The sequence below is a fragment of the Somniosus microcephalus genome, chromosome 3 (genome assembly GCF_052327205.1).
Source record: "Somniosus microcephalus isolate GS21.2 chromosome 3, FLI_Smic_1.0, whole genome shotgun sequence".
NCBI classification, from domain to species: domain Eukaryota; kingdom Metazoa; phylum Chordata; class Chondrichthyes; order Squaliformes; family Somniosidae; genus Somniosus; species Somniosus microcephalus.
The window spans coordinates 355,929,787-355,948,174 of record NC_140989.1 but is presented as its reverse complement, the minus strand read 5'-3'; the positions used below and the strand labels follow the sequence as shown (position 1 = coordinate 355,948,174).

Sequence of the window (18,388 nt, the reverse complement as noted above, 5' to 3'; positions counted from 1 at the left end):
CTGAGATTCGCATCATTATAAGCCGCAATGTAAAAGCGCGTATAAAATGAGCAGAAATCGAGGGCCAAAGAAAGTGAGAAACATACCTTCTGTAAGTCCCAGTTTATCTTATTGATGTCGTGAAAATTAAAGATTGAAGCCATCAAACCATCATTTATGCGCATTAAGCACAGCATGTTTGAGTCTGATTGTAGAAGCTTTTCTGTTTTTAATGTAACAGATTATGATTCTGTAAAAAAGCATTCAAAGATTCAGTGCAGGTCTCAATAAGGATAAATAAAGTTTAAAAATCGCTATAAAACACCATAAGTAGTGACTTCAGGTCCTACTGCGCCTAAAATTATGGGTGTGATTTATACCCTTTCGGAACGGGCGTAAATGAAGGAAACTTACGTTCTCTGGTCTTTTAAATGGGGTTGAAGTTATGTTAATGAGCTAAGTGCAGTTTCGATGGACATAACTAAAGGAGCAGTGCAAATGATTGAGGAAATTCACATGTACTGATGTTTCAATGTAAAACTTGCGTAAATCAGTTCCAGCTGAATTTTCTCGGGGAAACTCCACTTTTATGCCAAAACTTTCCAGGAAATTCCAGGACAATATTGACGTGGGCAGTTTACATACTTCAGTCTGGGATTTGCATAGCATTGTATATTTAGAATCATTGAATAGTACAGCACAGAAGGAGGCCATTCGGCTCAGCGAGTCTTTCCAAGAGCAATCCAGTTAGTCCCACTCCCCCGCTCTTTCCCCATATCCCTGCAATTCTTTTCTTCAAGTATTTATCCAATTCCCTTTTGAAGGCTACTGTTGAATCTGTATCCACCACCCGATCAGGCAGTGCATTCCAAATGCTAACCACTCGTCATGTAAAAAAGTGTTTCCTCATGTCACCTCTGGTTCTTTTGCCAATCACCTTAAATTTGTGCCCTCTTGGTATCGACCCTTCAGCCATTGGAAACAGTTTCTCTTTATTTACTCTGTCTAAATCCTTCATGATTTTAAACACCTCCATCAAATCTCCTCTTAGCCTTCTCTGCTCCAAGGAGAACAACCCCAGCTTCTGCAGTCTATCCATGTAACTGTAATCCCTCATCCCTGGAACCATTCTGGTAAATCTCTTCTCTACCCTTTCCAAAGCCTTTAAAGTGTGATGCCCAGAATTAGACACAATACTCCGGCTGGGTGTGTAAAACACTAAAACTAGTGTTTTATAGAGGTTTAGCACAACTTCCTGGCTTTTATACTCTATGCCTCTATTTATAAAGCCCAGGTTCCCATATGTTTTATTAACTGCTTTGTTAACTTGCCACCTTCAAAGATTTGAGCACAAGCAACCCCAGGTCTCTCTGTTCTTGCACCCCCTTTAAAATGGTACCATTTAGTGCGTATGGTCTCTCCCCATTCTTCCTACCAAAATGCATCACCTCACACTTCTCTGCATTGAATTTCATTTGCCATGTGTCCGCCCATTCCACCAGCCTGTCTATATCTTCTTGAAGTCTATTACTATCTTTCGCACAGTTTACTACACTTCCAAGTTTTGTGTCATCTGCAAATTTCAAAATTGTGCCCTGCCAAGTCCAAGTCATTAATGTATATCTAAAGCAGCAGTTGTACTAGTACTGAACCCTGGGGAATGCCACTGTATACCTCCCTCCATCTTCCTTCACTATACCACCTTATTCTATATCTGTTCTTAATTTATTTGCTTTTTATTCAGTTCTCTCTCTTGCTCTCTCTAGATATTCTGTTAATCTCTTTAAATTTTCTTCCCCATTTAATATCATGCATTGGTCAGCACACTGCCTGTGATAACGAGAGCCCCACCAAGCACGTTGTAGCTCCATTTCATGCTAACATCTTAAAAAGCAAAGGATAAATATGGTTGATTAAAATGACGAAGATTGATGTTTTGCATACAGCAGCCAGATGCTGACACGGGTTTAAAGGAGGATATGTTGCTTTAACAAATATAACTGATGCAAAAAATATTCTTAAAAGTTGTTTACATCCAAAGGCAATTTGCATGTCACGATTGTGATGGGTTTAGTCTTGTCTTGGCTGGATTGTAGTGCATTTTAACAGCAGTATTTCACCTCTGGGACAATTTCCTGATGTGATACCATCTCCTTTCCAATATTGTTACCAGCACATCTTGAGTCACATTGTTGTTCCCGGGATCACCTTGGTTCACTTGCATCACTCTCGCCTCTGAGTCGGCACATTGTGAATCCAAGCCCCTTGTTAGGAGTTGAACACATAATACTGGCACTCCAGGACAGTACTGAGGGCGTGCTGGATTGCTGGAGGTACTGTTTTTCAGATAATAATTTCTGCCTTCCAGGCAGATGTAAAACATTACCACGGCGCTATTCAAAGAAAAGGGAGTTGTCCTGGTTAACTCTCTCAACCAACACTACCAAAAATAGATTATCAGGGCATTCATTCATTTGTTGTGTACAAATTTGCTGTCGCATTTCCTTACAAAACAACAGTGACTGCACTTTAAAGGTAATTCATTGGTTGTGAAATGCTTTGAGATATTCTGAGGATGCGGTAAAGCGCTATATAAATGCAAGTTCTATCTATATATACCTCTGACGTAAGAAAACTACTAGGCACTTAGTCTAAGCGTTAAACAAAGCTTTAATCAACTGTTTTGCAACATGGAGGTCTAGTTGTGTCCTTCACTAGTTCCTGTTAAGAATGTCCTGCGCAAGCTGGGCCCGTGCCCGAGTATTTATACTCTCCCTGGACAGCGCCACCCGCAGGCCGCTCAGTATTATTTCATAAGTCTTTCTTTCATGAATGACTGATTCATGTCAATCTCTATATAGTCACTCTGGTAAATAACAAAGCAGAAAATGCTGGAGACACTCAGCATCTGTGGAAAGAACAGACAAGTTAATGTTTCAGGTGGGTCAGAACAGAAAGGGCCCACACCTGAAAAATAGCTTGTCTGGTCTCTCTACGGGCACTGACCGACCTGTTGAGTGTTTCCAGCATTCTCTGTTTTTGTTTCATTTCCAGCTGCAGTATTTTGCTCTTTAGTTTATTCTGGAAAAACACCACGGCAGAGGCTGGATAAATAAGACTAAATTTGTGTTTCCCCCCCCCCTTTCAAAACGCTAGTCTTCAAACAGACGTCAGCACCCTCTCAACAAGCACCTCCTCCGGCCGTCCACCTTCATGACGTCGCACGAACCTCCCGTCTACATGGACGATGAAGACGACGGGAGCAGCTTCTACAGCAGTCAGCTCGATGCGGCCGCTGATGACGAGGTCTCGGTAAGTTCCCCTAAAGAGCGTATGGCCCTGAATTTGCTAGAGTGGGCCATCTTGCGGTGTGGCCCGTTTGTTAGAATTTTCCCCTCAACCTTCAGCTCGGAAAATTGTGGCCCTGCAAATTGCTGAAAGTGCGAGCTGATAACGGGGCACCTGGGACCGGGGCAAACGACGGGACCAACAGTGTGTCTCCTTAGCCAATGAGATTTAAGGATAGAGAAGGAAACGGGAACGACGGAGAAGGTGGGTGAATTGTAGTCAAATCAGGCACAGAAAGAGAAATAGAGAAGGAAAGAAAGATTGGATTAAGAGAGAGAGAGAAAAAAAGAGACAGAAAGGAAATGTAAGAATTTAAAATCTTATTCTTTAAAAATCTCTTAACAATTTACTACCTGGAAGTGGGGGGGGGGGGGCGTGGTTGCGGGCGAGCAGCTGTTTTCATGAGGCTAATGGTGGCCGGCGCAAATTGTACAGAAACTTGTGGCGATTCGCAATTCTCTTCCTCGCCACAAGTTGCTGGATGATTTACACATTCATATGTAGAATTGCCGCTTCACAGGATGTTGGGGGCGTCGGGTGCCTTTGGTTTATTCCCAGTAAGCGTCTTCATTTTAAGGAAGGGACCCTTAAAAAAACCTTTTATTTACTAAAGGTTGTTTTGTGTAGGATTTGTTGCTCGATGTTTCACTTCATATATCTACGTTCACTGACTGACCAGTTTACAGAGACTGCATTAGTTATTGAAGAAGCCTTTCTCTCTGTTCCTTGGATATCTTGCCTTTCAAATCTACGTAATTATTCGACATTTAAACTGTCACCGAGGTAAAATTAGAACTACAAATATCTGATCAGTGCGATCTTCTCTCGGTTTTTTGATGCTATGCTATGAATTAACAATGAATATATCTTGAACAGAAATAAAAACAGAAAATGCTGGAAATACTTAGTAGGTCAGGCAGCATCTGTAGCGAGAGAAACAGAGTTAACGTTTCATGTCGATCTAAGGTCATCGACCTGAACCGTTAACTCTGTTTCTCTCTCCACAGATGCTGCCTGACCTGCTGAGTATTTCCAGCGTTTTCTCTTTTTATTCTAGATATCCAGCATCTGCAGTATTTTGCTTTTGTATACCTTGAACAGAGTTGCTCTGTGAGAAATGTGATGCTTCTTTCCTCTTTCTTACTTCCGCACGTTATAAATAAATTGGATAGATTATCTGGTCGTTATCACACAGTTGTAGAGGTGGAGAAAGTCTCAAAGACGAGGCCGGAGGAAGTGCGCGTAGAATGATGTATTTGGCGCACAGAAAGAATGAGTGAGGAAGGTTTAGAAATGCAGTGGATGCAAGATTGATAAGTGATGCCCTTTGAGCACTGAGAGGTTTTCAGCTTTCAGAATATATATCTTTTCTCTGTCTATACTAATTGGATAGCTCTTTCAAAGAGCCGGCACAGGCACGATGGGCTGAATGGCCTCCTTCTGTGCTGTATGGTTCTATTATATATGCACGTGTGTGTGTATATAGTGCACGCGTGTGTGTATGTATATGTGTGCGTGTAATTATATTCCCTGTTTCATGCTCCAACAAATCCTCCATGCAAAGAGATTTCTCCTAATCACGTTCCTCACTCTCAGTGGCGATTTTAAATCGATAATTCCTCTTTGCTGACTACCCAACCAAATGAAGTACAGTAGTTTTTCCCTATTCACTTTATCAAAACCCATCAAAATTTTAAAAGCTGTTAATTCTCCGTTTAGCTTCTCTGCTTCTGTGGAAATATTCCCTTTAAAACAAGCCTCCCCTCATCACTATAGTTTCCCAACCCTGGCCTCAGCCTCAGTGAATCGACATTGTACGCTCTCCATGGCTTTAATGTCCTTTCTATAATCGGGCACACAGTGCTCTCTCTGATTGTGGCCTAACTGATGTCTTGTATAAGTTTATCATTACTTCTTTGTTGTTACTCTATGCCCCTATTTATAAAATCTTGGCCTTTTTTTTTTCCAAGCCTATTCTGCCCGAAATTAAAAAAGGGAAAATTGCATTTTTGTAGTGTGTACAATGCCTTCAATTCTTTAACTGCAGCTACAAATTCAGTTTGATATTTTTGTTTCCATTTCTCGGATAAAGGTTCCAGAAAACCTTCTATAACATTTAAGTGATCATTTTGATATCAAACGTCTTCTGTTTCATTGAACTTCCCAAGTCTGTCGTCATTGCCAAGTAGGGAACTGTTTGATATCATTCCCTTTGGTCCAATCTCTTTGGCAGCCCTGAACATGCTGTGCATCAGGATACACTGAAAATAAACTGGCACAACCTTAATTTTTCGCACAATCCTTTATGATAAATTATATTAGATATTATGGCAAAGCAATCGTGCTGAATGTACTTCATAACTCGCTGCACTTTGATATTAGGCTTTGAAGGATCAAAGCTTTGACTGTGGACAGGCATTAGCGATCAGCTGCGTACATCCCAGCATCCCATTGTCCTAGAATTTAAAATGATTAATTTTTCCCCCTCTTTCTAGCCGATTTTCTTTGTCATTTCTCCGAGATATGGGATATGGATCCATTTTTACTCGCAGCCGTCGATTACCTCCTCCGAATGGCCAGTCTTCCTGCATGAGTCAGGACAGTGATGCTCATCAGGCTATTGAACTACTGAATCATCACAGCTGACCCCGGTCCTGCCCCTTGCCTGAATCCCATACACATGCAGATTCCAGTTGGGATTATTGGACGAGCATCAGGAGGGGAAGCCACATTAATTTTTTGTTTTGCCTTTCCACCCCTGCGTTCCCTGACCAGTTGAGCTGCCCCAGCTGAGATGAGCTAACTCAGCACAGCACATTGAACCTGCTATCTTCTGCTGCATATGGCTTATTTACATTTACAATTTTTTTATTAACCGTTGTTTATTGTTCTTATTTAATCAAACTAGAGTTTCATGAAGAATTTAAAAATTTAAGTTGTAGAGATAAATTTGATTGAGTGGAGAAGACCAAATGTTTGCAGCAGTGACTTGTAATTTATGATAATGGTTGCATCTCACTAGGCAAATAGTGGCAGGCTCCCATGCAAATATTGACACAGTCTCAGTGACCCTCTGCTTCCAGGGACCCCTGAAGGTACTGACACCCCCTTGATGCCTCCTGCAAATGCTCCCGGGGTCACCCTGCAAATATTGACGCACTCCTGGGGTCACCCTGCAAATATTGACGCACTCCCGGGGTCACCCTGCAAATATTGACACACTCCCGGGGTCACCCTGCAAATATTGACACACTCCCGGGTTCACCCTGCAAATATTGACACACTCCCGGGATCACCCTACAAATATTGACACACTCCCGGGTTCACCCTGCAAATATTGACACACTCCCGGGATCACCCTACAAATATTGACACACTCCCGGGGTCACCCTGCAAATATTGACGCACTCCTGGGGTCACCCTGCAAATATTGACGCACTCCTGGGGTCACCCTGCAAATATTGACGCACTCCCGGGGTCACCCTGTAAATATTGACACACTCCCAGGATTACCCTGCAAATATTGACACACTCCCAGGATTACCCTGTAAATATTGACACACTCCCGGGGTCACCCTGCAAATATTGACACACTCCCGGGTTCACCCTGCAAATATTGACACACTCCCGGGATCACCCTACAAATATTGACACACTCCCGGGATCACCCTACAAATATTGACACACTCCCGGGGTCACCCTACAAATATTGACACACTCCCGGGGTCACCCTACAAATATTGACACACTCCCGGGATCACCCTACAAATATTGACACACTCCCGGGGTCACCCTACAAATATTGACACACTCCCAGGTTCACCCTACAAATATTGACACACTCCCGGGATCACCCTACAAATATTGACACACTCCCAGGTTCACCCTACAAATATTGACACACTCCCGGGATCACCCTACAAATATTGACTCACTCCCGGGGTCACCCTGCAAATATTGACACCCAGGATTACCCTGTAAATATTGACACACTCCCGGGGTCACCCTACAAATATTGACACACTCCCGGGGTCACCCTGCAAATATTGACACACTCCCGGGGTCACCCTGCAAATATTGACACACTCCCGGGTTCACCCTGCAAATATTGACACACTCCCGGGATCACCCTACAAATATTGACACACTCCCGGGGTCACCCTACAAATATTGACACACTCCCGGGGTCACCCTGCAAATATTGACGCACTCCTGGGGTCACCCTGCAAATATTGACGCACTCCTGGGGTCACCCTGCAAATATTGACGCACTCCCGGGGTCACCCTGCAAATATTGACACACTCCCAGGTTCACCCTGTAAATATTGACACACTCCCGGGGTCACCCTACAAATATTGACACACTCCCGGGGTCACCCTACAAATATTGACGCACTCCCGGGGTCACCCTGTAAATATTGACACACTCCCAGGATTACCCTGCAAATATTGACACACTCCCAGGATTACCCTGTAAATATTGACACACTCCCGGGGTCACCCTGCAAATATTGACACACTCCCGGGTTCACCCTGCAAATATTGACACACTCCCGGGATCACCCTACAAATATTGACACACTCCCGGGATCACCCTACAAATATTGACACACTCCCGGGGTCACCCTACAAATATTGACACACTCCCGGGGTCACCCTACAAATATTGACACACTCCCGGGATCACCCTACAAATATTGACACACTCCCGGGGTCACCCTACAAATATTGACACACTCCCAGGTTCACCCTACAAATATTGACACACTCCCAGGATCACCCTACAAATATTGACACACTCCCAGGTTCACCCTACAAATATTGACACACTCCCGGGATCACCCTACAAATATTGACTCACTCCCGGGGTCACCCTGCAAATATTGACACACTCCCGGGGTCACCCAACAAATATTGACACACTCCCGGGGTCACCCTGCAAATATTGACACACTCCCGGGGTCACCCAACAAATATTGACACACTCCCGGGGTCACCCTGCAAATATTGACACACTCCCAGGTTCACCCTACAAATATTGACACACTCCCGGGGTCACCCTGCAAATATTGACACACTCCCAGGTTCACCCTACAAATATTGACACACTCCCGGGGTCACCCTACAAATATTGACACACTCCCGGGGTCACCCTGCAAATATTGACACACTCCCAGGGTCACCGTACAAATATTGACACACTCCCGGGGTCACTGCAAATATTGACACACTCCCGGGATCACCCTGCCAATATTGACACACTCCCGGGGCCACCCTGCCAATATTGACACACTCCCGGGGTCACCCTGCAAATATTACACACTCCCGGGATCACCATGTAAATATTGACACACTCCCGGGGTCACCCTACAAATATTGACACACTCCCGGGGTCACCCTACAAATATTGACACACTCCCGGAGTCACTCTGCAAGTATTGACTCACTCCCGGGGTCACTCTGCAAACATTGACTCACTCCCGGGGTCACTCTGCAAATATTGACTCACTCCCGGGGTCACCCTACAAATATTGACACACTCCCGGGGTCACCCTACAAATATTGACTCACTCCCGGGGTCATCCTGCAAATATTGACACACTCCCGGGGTCACCCTACAAATATTGACACACTCCCGGGGTCACCCTACAAATATTGACACACTCCCGGGGTCACCCTGCCAATATTGACACACTCCCGGGGTCACCCTGCAAATATTGACACACTTCCTAGACATTCTGCAAATATTGACACAATCTCGGTGAGCTCATGTTCCCATGACATTGCAGCTCTTGTCCTTCTTGGCGGCAGAGGTCGCGGAGAGGGAGGTGCTGCCGAAGTAATCTTGGTGAGTTGCTGCAGTGCAATCTGTAGATCGTACACACTGCAGCCACCGTGCGCCAGTGATGGAGGGGGTGTACCATCACACTCCTGACTGAGCCTTGTAGATGTTGGAGAGGCTAGAATTTCTTACTTAAAAACTTTCTTGTTAATATTGTGCTCATTGAGGTGAGCGTAGTTAATGCTGGGCAATGGAATGCTTTCCCAATTATGGGCCATTTGTGTCGGCATCAGTTGCTCCCAGGTCACGTTAAGCACGATTGAACGCAGAGTAAAGCTCCTCGTACCCAACCCCAAGATTGCAGCACACCCCGCCCCTTGTAGGGAAAAATAGTTATTAGAAGTCCATGTAAATCCTTTCTGATACTAACTGCTTTCTCTTTTTCTTTTGCAGGACGATGAAAGCATTCCACCTTCGTATCGCCACACGGCAGAATACAAAGAGCTGCTATGCTTGAAGAAACTGAAAAAGCAGAAGCTCGAGCTGATGCAGGCAGAGAGCAGTTTTGTACAGCACATCGGGTTTAAGGTGGGTTGAAATATAGTACATTATAGACCCCCCTGTAACCGTTGGGGCAAAGTCTGGATTAGAAAGCCTCGGAGAGCCCTCCATAAAAGGGGAATGGTGGCGGAGCTGCTCGCACTAAGTGGGAGGATGTGTTGCTTGGTGAGGACCGGAGTGCCAGGACGTGTAACACACAATGTAGTCTGCTCCTGCTCGGGTCTATGATGCTTTATGCCCACGGGGTGGAGTTGTCAGAATGGCATTTTCTATGTAAAGCCAGAAAGTTGATCCGTTCAATAAACTGACGGCGAGACAATTGAAAATGTAATTGTTGTTTGCTTAGGGTATTGGATTGGATTGGAAAGCACTGGTAAGTTTCAGATGCAGGTCAGAAGCAAGCAGCTCTGAGTCATTGCCTTTTTTCTTGTTTTTTTGCATCTGTAACAAAGTGACGTCTTTAAAAAAAAAAAAGAGACTTGCATTTATATAGCACCTTTCACAACCTCAGGATGTCCCAAAACACTTTACAGCCAATGAAGTACTTTTGAAGTGTAGTCACTGTTGCAATGTAGGAAACGTGGCAGGCAATTGCGCACAGCAAGCTCCCACAAACAGCAATGTGATAATGACTAGATAATCTGTTTTTAGTGATGTTGGTTAAGGAATTAAATATTGGCCAGGACACCGGGGATAACTCCCCTGCTCTTCTTCGAAATAGTGCCATGGGATCTTTTGCGTCCACCTGAGAGAGCAAACGGGGGCCTCGGTTTAACGTCTCATCCAAAAGACGGCACCTCCGACAGTGCAGCACTCCCTCAGCACTGCACTGGGAGTGTCGGCCTAGATATTTGCGCTCAAGTCTCTGAAGTGAACCCACAACTTTCTGACTCGGAGGTTGGAGTGGCACCCACTGAGCCAGCTGACAGTGTGACACCTAATGTGCTGATGTACTGTTTTTAATGTATTGCAAGGCAAATCTCGTACAACAGCACTCACAGTAAGTCAGAAGATGCACTGTTTTGTAAGGTCAGGAGCAGTATACGGTGTATAAAGTGTATCTTTGAGGCTGCAATGCCTGATTGTGTTAAGTACACACTGGGATCATCAGGGCCAATTAAGAGCCTGCTGCACTTAAGTGAACACTGGGTGAGTTTATTCAGATATCGGTTAAAAGACTGCAGACATTCGGCCTCTGGTGCTTTTGAGTTCCTTTGTTTCTTTATACTTTTGATTGAAGTGTGCTGAAGAAATTTGAGTGTGACACATGAAACATGACAGGAAAGTGTGATTAATAGAACACGCGTGTTACCTGTACGGCTTTTACGATATTCGTAAAAGTCCTGTGGCTTTGCTGGTTGTCGGAGAGATTGTTGGTACATGTCTTTTAGCTGTGTTGTGACAAGCTGAAAGAGGTTAGAGTGCCACCTCTGGAGCAAGCAAGAATAACGAGTAATCTTGTTTTTAGATGGAACAGTGCCATCCTGTTGGGGAACGAAGGATAGTAGGCATTACTGTCACAGTTACCATTACACTGTTCCCCGTTGATTTCATTGGACTGGGCGGGTGTTGCAGTTATCAACTGTAGGTTCTTGATATATAGATGTAGCTTGATGTAATTTATATACCATTAGCATCTAAGTAACCTAAGACAGCAATTACACCTCGTGACATTAAAGTGACACACAGAGTTAGACACCATTATTCAGCAGTAAAATAATACATTGAGCGTTGCATGGTATAACGTGCCTGTCCTTTTCAAACAGCATATCCTCTGACCTACGGTGAGCAACTCCACGGGCGGTCCACAAATACAATTTGGTCAAATGAAATGGTTAATTTTGATTTCAGGTGTTGGATCTTGGTGAATTTTGAGACAGGAGGCGGTATCTGGTTTATGGTGGCCAAATAAGTCAAATTTAGCTTTTATTAGAAGGGATTCGGGGATTTTAATCATTGTTTTGGGGATCGGATTTCGTGTGAAACCCTGAACCCAATGTCCTTCCATCATTTGTACATTTGAGCATGGCTCAATTTCACAGTGGAAATCGGAAACGCTGAGCACAAAGGGCAATAGCCGTGGCTTTCAAACTTACCTGAGTAACTTTCCTCTACAAATACTGACACACTCCCGGGGACCCGCGTCCCAACTTCTGAAAGACAGGATCGGTTACCCAAAGGAAGAAGGTGCTTTCATTGCAGAGAACTTTTTTAAAAATTAGCAGACGGCAACAGAAGCAACCTGCTAGTATGTCGAATATAGTAATCTGTTGAAAGGTGGGCAGAATTTCCCGGTGCAACCCCCTAGAGTTCAGGGACCCACCATCAGTTTGAGCCCAGGTTCCCCAGTTTGAAAACTTACTACGGTACGGTACTGTATTCTCTCACCAAATATATGGTGAGGGGTCTCAGCCTGTGGTAGCACTCTCGCCTCTGAGTCAGAAGGTCGTGGGTTCAAGCCCCACTCCAGAGACTTGAGCACATAATCTAGACTGACACTCCCAGTGCAGTACTGAGGGAGTGCTGCACAGTCGGTTGAGACGTTAAACCGAGGCCCCGTCTGCTCTCTAAGGTGGACGTAAAAGATCCCATGACACTATTGATGCGCTATCAATTCTAATAAAAGGCTAGGCAGAGTTCAGAACAACAGGCTTTTATTAACTACTGAATTGCACTTCAGACAGATCAGGACTATGCCTCTAGTGGACGACCGAATGCCAGGAGCTGCCATGCGGCCGCTCTTATACTCGGTAGCCCAGGGGCGGAGTCAGCTGAGGCATAGTCAGGCACAACAGTGAAACAAGAGTGAACGACAACAACAACAACAACAACAGTGAACACAGTGAACTACAGTGGTTTACCACATTCACCCCTCGTTTAAAATTAAGTCCGGCGGGGTGAAGTGTATCAAAAGTTCGAGTAGGCGAGTCTGTCGGGCGGCCTCGTTTGCCGTCGAGATCTTCGTGGCGACGGTTGCGATGGTACAGCTTCCCACGACGCGTCTTGAGCGGGGTCCAGCACCGGCGTATCGTCCCCTTTGGTGTTGGGTGGGCGAGTGGGCTCCGGCTGGTCCTGGGGGCGCGGCATGCCGTCTACTGGGGTGGAATGGACAGGGGTGAGAATTGGGTCTACTGAATTTTGGGCCGTGTCGGAGGGGGTCGTGGTGGGGGGCAATGGTGGCGGGTCAGTGGACCCCGAGGGTGCCAGATCTCTAATGGAGACTGTGTCCTCCCGCCCGTCCGGGTATGCCACGTAGGCGTACTGGGGGTTGGCATGGAGGAGGTGAACCTTCTCTACCAGGGGAGCCGTTTTGTGGGACCTTACATGCTTCCTCAGCAGGACGGGCCCTGGGGACGTCAGCCAGTGTGGTAGTGAGTTACCGGATGTGGACCTCCGGGGAAAAACAAACATTCGCTCATGGGGGGTTGCGTTGGTGGCTGTACACAGCAGTGACCGGATGGAGTGGAGCGCATCGGGTAGGACATCCTGCCAACGGGAGGTCGGAAGGCCCCTAGATTTTAAGGCTAGGAGGGCCGCCTTCCAGACCGTCGCGTTCTCTCTTTCAACCTGTCCGTTCCCCCGGGGGTTGTAGCTGGTGGTCCGGCTTGAGGCAATACCTCTCATGAGCAGGTACTGACGGAGTTCGTCGCTCATGAAGGACGAGCCCCGGTCGCTATGAATATAGCTGGGAAAACCGAACAGAGCAAAGAGGTTGTGCAGGCATTTAATGACCGTAGCGGTGGTCGTGTCCGGGCAGGGGATGGCAAAAGGGAAACGGGAGTACTCATCAACTATGTTGAGGAAGTACACATTGCGGTCAGAGGAGGGGAGGGGCCCTTTAAAGTCGATACTCAGGCGCTCAAAAGGGCGGGTGGCCTTGATCAGGTTTGCTCTGTCAGGCCTATAGAAGCGCGGCTTGCACTCTGCACAGACTGGGCAGCTCCTGGTCATGGTCCTGACCTCCTCGATGGAGTAAGGCAGGTTGCGGCCCTTAATGAAATGGAAGAACCTGGTGACCCCCGGGTGGCAGAGGTCGTTGTGGAGGCCCCGTAGTCTATCGATCTGCGCGGTGGCGCATGTGCCTCGCGATAGAGCGTCTGAGGGTTCGTTGAGTTTCCCTGGCCGGTACAAGATGTCGTAATTGTAGGTGGAAAGTTCGATTCTCCACCTCAAAATCTTGTCATTTTTGATTTTACCCCTCTGCTTGTTGTTGAACATGAAAGCAACTGAACGCTGGTCAGTAAGCAGGGTAAATCGTTTTCCAGCCAGGTAGTGCCGCCAGTGGCGCACCGCCTCCACAATGGCCTGGGCCTCTTTTTCCACAGAGGAGTGTCTGAGTTCGGAGCCCTGGAGGGTTCGTGAAAAGAAGGCCACGGGTCTTCCCGCCTGGTTAAGGGTAGCGGCCAGGGCAAAGTCGGATGCATCGCTCTCCACCTGGAAGGGGATGGACTCGTCCACCGAGTGCATGGTGGCCTTGGCAATGTCATCTTTTATACGGTGAAAGGCTAAGTGGGCCTCCGCCGTCAGGGGGAAGGAAGTGGACTTGATAAGTGGACGGGCTTTGTCCGCATAATGAGGGACCCACTGGGCGTAATAGGAAAAGAAGCCCAGGCACCTTTTGAGGGCCTTGAGACAGTGGGGCAGGGGAAGTTCCATCAACGGGCGCATCCGGTCAGGGTCAGGACTGATGACTCCGTGTTTCACCACGCAACCAAGGATAGCGAGGCGGGCTGTGCGGAATATGCACTTTTCCTTGTTGTACGTGAGGTTTAGGAGTTGGGCCGTGCGGAGGAACTTATCAAGATTGGCATCATGGTCCTGCAGGTCATGGCCGCAGATGGTCACGTTGTCTAGGTAGGGAAACGTGGCCTGTAACGTATTCTCGTCGACCATCCGGTCCATCTCCCTCTGGAAGACGGAGACACCGTTGGTGACGCCAAAAGGAACCCTGAGGAAGTGAAAAAGGCGGCCGTTTGCCTCGAAAGCTGTGTACTGGCGGTCCTCAGGGCGGATAGGGATTTGGTGGTATGCTGCCTTGAGGTCAATGGTCGAGAAAACGCGGTATTGCGCTATCTTATTAACCATGTCGGCTATGCGGGGGAGAGGGTATGCGTCCAACTGGGTGTACTTGTTGATAGTCTGGCTGTAGTCAATGACCAGGCGCTGCTTGTTGCCAGTCTTAACGACTACCACCTGGGCTCGCCAGGGGCTGGTACTATCCTCAATAATCCCCTCTTTCAGGAGCCGCGTCACCTCAGATCTTATGAAGGATCTGTCCCCGGTGCTGTATCGCCTGCTCTTTGTGGCGATAGGCTTGCAGTCGCGGGTGAGGTTGGCGAACAGGGTGGGGGGTGTGATTTTGAGGGTGGAGAGACTACAGGTGGGGCGTGGCGGGCAATTTAAAAACTGCTGGTTGCAGACAGTGAGCGGGGGAAGAGGTCCACCGTATGTCAAGGTGACACTCTTAAAGTGACAATGAAAGTCCAACCCCAGTAGAACGGCAGCGCAGAGATGTGGCAGGACGAATAGCTTTACATTTTTATATACGGAGCCCTTCACCGAGAGGGTCACTACGCAGTAGCCGCCGACGTCTGCTGAGTGGGATTTCGAGGCCATGGAGATCCGATGGCGCGTTGGCCGGACCGAGAGAGAATAGCGCCGTACTGTATCAGGGTGTATGAAGCTCTCCGTGCTCCCGGAATCAAAAAGGCAAGTTGTGGCGCGGCCATTTACCTGGATGTCCATCGTGGACCTGGCTAGCTGATGGGGTCTGGATTGATCCAGCGTGATGGAGGCCGCTGTGGAGTCAGTAGCGTCGCTGTAGAACCCCGGTGAGGCGGCGGTGGGTGAGTCGGGGGCCCGTTGGCAGAATGGCAGACAAGATGGCGGCGTCGGAGAGGAAGGACAAAATGGCGGCGCCCATGACGATCCCGATCCCCACGAGGCTGGAGGGAGGCAAGATGGCCGCTCCCACGAATCGCACGCGGCGCTGCTGGAGGTAGGGGTCTTCTGGCTTCTGCAGACGCCAGCGTAGTGTCCCTTCTTACCGCAGGCAGAGCAGACCGCGTTTTTCGCCGGGCAGCGCGCCCTGGGGTGTTTGGTTTGGCCACAGAAATAACATTTCTGGCTCGGGCGGGACATCGCTGCAGCAGTTGAGGCCAGGGCCCGTGGCGGCGCTGCGTCCCAAGGTGGCGGCGGCTGCGGCATCCATGAGGCGGCCGCGCGGTCCGGGGAGTAGGCCTCCATGTTCCGGTGGGCTACGTCCAACGAGAGGGTGAGTGAAATCGCCTTCTTCAGGTCGAGCTCGCTACTTTCCAGCAGTCGCTGCCGTGTGTGAGTGGACCTGAGGCCCGCCACGAGGGCGTCCCGGATGAGCTCCTCCGTATGTTCCGTGGCTGTTACTTGCTTGCATTCGCAGGCTCGGCCGAGTTCCTTCAGCGCCCGTATGTATGCTTCTGTGGGTTCCCCGGGCTGTTGTTTGCGAGACCCCAGGAGATGTCTTGCGTAAACATAGTTGACCGGGCGTGCGTATTGCTCCTTCAAGATGTCGATAGCCCCCTGGTAGCTCGTAGCGTCCCGGATAAGGGCAAAAGCTCGGTGGTTTACTTTAGAGTTCAGCACCCTGAGCTTGTCGGCATCGGCGGCGACGGTCTCACCGGATGCAGTCAGAAAGGACTCAAAACAGTGCAGCCAGTGCGAGAACTTAGCAGTCGAGTCCGGTTCTTGCGGGTCGAGTTCCAGGCACTTGATCTTAAGAATCTGCAGCATCGTTTTTTTTTTTCAGTAGTTAATAAAATTGATGCGCTATCAATTCTAATAAAAGGCTAGGCAGAGTTCAGAACAACAGGCTTTTATTAACTACTGAATTGCACTTCAGACAGATCAGGACTATGCCTCTAGTGGACGACCGAATGCCAGGAGCTGCCATGCGGCCGCTCTTATACTCGGTAGCCCAGGGGCGGAGTCAGCTGAGGCATAGTCAGGCACAACAGTGAAACAAGAGTGAACGACAACAACAACAACAGTGAACACAGTGAACTACAGTGGTTTACCACAACTATTTCAAAGAAGAGCAGGGGAGCTCAGAACCTGGTGTCCTGACCAATATTTATCCCTCAACCAACATCAATAAAACAAGTTACAGGAAACTTTCTGGTATCCGGCACTGACGGGACCGAGCTGTTGCCGTCCCATCAAAACTGCCGTAGAAACCAGCGTCAATGTTAAAACATACAGAGCTCAGAGAGCTCCGTGTGAAGCAACAAACCCTGTTGCTTAGCAACAGCTTCAAAACAGTCGGCTGCAGCTGCAAGCGTCTCTGTAGCTAAGCAACAGCTTCAGCTAGACCTTGCAGAGCCTGACTGGAGGGAAAAAAAGCAACGAAAAGAAAAAAAAATTATCTGAACCAACTCCTGAATTTTGCCGGTGGATAGAGCTTTCTGGACATTTAACCTCCGGATAAACGAAAGTTTCCTGTATTATCACATTGCTGTTTGTGGGACCTTGCTGTGCATGAATTGGCTGCCACGTTTCCTACATTACAACAGTGACCACTTCGGAAAGCACTTTATTGGCTGTAAAACGCTTGAGACGTCCTGTGGTTATGAAAGGTGCTATATAAATGCAAGTCTTTTTTTTTTACAGTCAGCATCTGTAAAGAGAACAATGGCTTTATGTTTTGGCTGGAGGCTCTTTGTTCAATCTGAGGAAGGTCTCCATCTGAAACGTGAACCCATCTTTTTCTCTTTCAGAGATACCAATGGGGTCTGTATTCCAGCACTTTCTGTTTCTATTTTTGGTTTCTGGTACTTGCAAGGTGTTTTTTTTTATCTATCCAGTTCTTGCAGCTACCATACGTAACAATTGTGCTGCAGTCAATTTTTACCTCTACTCATGTCTTTTTTAATTGTGATTTTAATTGGCAGTGTGACAACTGCGGCACGGAGCCGATTCTCGGGTTACGGTGGCATTGCCAAGATTGTCCCCAGGACGGTTCGGTGGATTTCTGCGACAGTTGTTCTGACTGGTAAGTTACCGCGATTGCAGGACATAAATCACTGAACAGTTCAGTCAGTGTTTGTATAATTACAACAGAAAATGCTGGAAGAACTCAGCAGGCCAGGCAACATCCGTGGAGAGAGAAATTTCCCTCTCCACCGATGTTGCCCGGCCTGCTGAATTTTTCCAGCATTTTCTGTTGTTATTTCGGATTTCCAGCATCCGCAGCATTTTGCTATCGTGCCAGTGTTTGCATAATCCTAGTTACGGAAAGATACGTTACAATGTGTGTGGGGGTGAAAAGTGCTAGAAATGCACAGGAGGGTCCACGATCTGAAAAAGGGAAGATGAGCGGGGCCACTGATTCGGATAAGATAAATTCCGTCTTTATTAAGTGGTACGCAGGTTTTTTTTTACTGGCATTGCGTTCCGTGATTCCTTCCACCTTTTCCATGAAAATCCGTGGCCTTAAAGAGGAGGTTAATGCTTGGGTTAGTTACCCTTTGTAAGAAGTTTTGACGAGAAGTCTGTGCCCCAAATATTAAGCTGACTTTTCTCCTTCAGATACTAGCGGACCTGCTGTGCCTTTGCAGCTTTTTCTGTGGGGGTTTTTTTTACTGTCTGGTTCAGAATTTATTTTCTGTTATTTATTCAATACCTGCTTTCAGTTATTACATTGCACACTGTGCAGTAAAATTCAGCTCCACAGAATGCTTTAAA

The 18,388-nt window shown here is 47.3% G+C and overlaps 1 protein-coding gene across 5 annotated transcripts in view; it reads left to right on the top strand.

The window, feature by feature from the left end:
- zzz3 (zinc finger, ZZ-type containing 3) overlaps positions 1-18,388 on the top strand; it is a 153,894-nt gene that overhangs the window by 130,121 nt on the left and 5,385 nt on the right. For all 5 annotated transcript variants that reach the window (XM_085983457.1, XM_085983453.1, XM_085983454.1 and 2 more), the window contains 3 exons: positions 3,136-3,291; positions 9,563-9,697; positions 17,596-17,696. In XM_085983457.1, the coding sequence (XP_085839583.1) occupies positions 3,136-3,291; positions 9,563-9,697; positions 17,596-17,696 (392 nt within the window). The remainder of the gene's footprint in view (positions 1-3,135; positions 3,292-9,562; positions 9,698-17,595; positions 17,697-18,388) is intronic.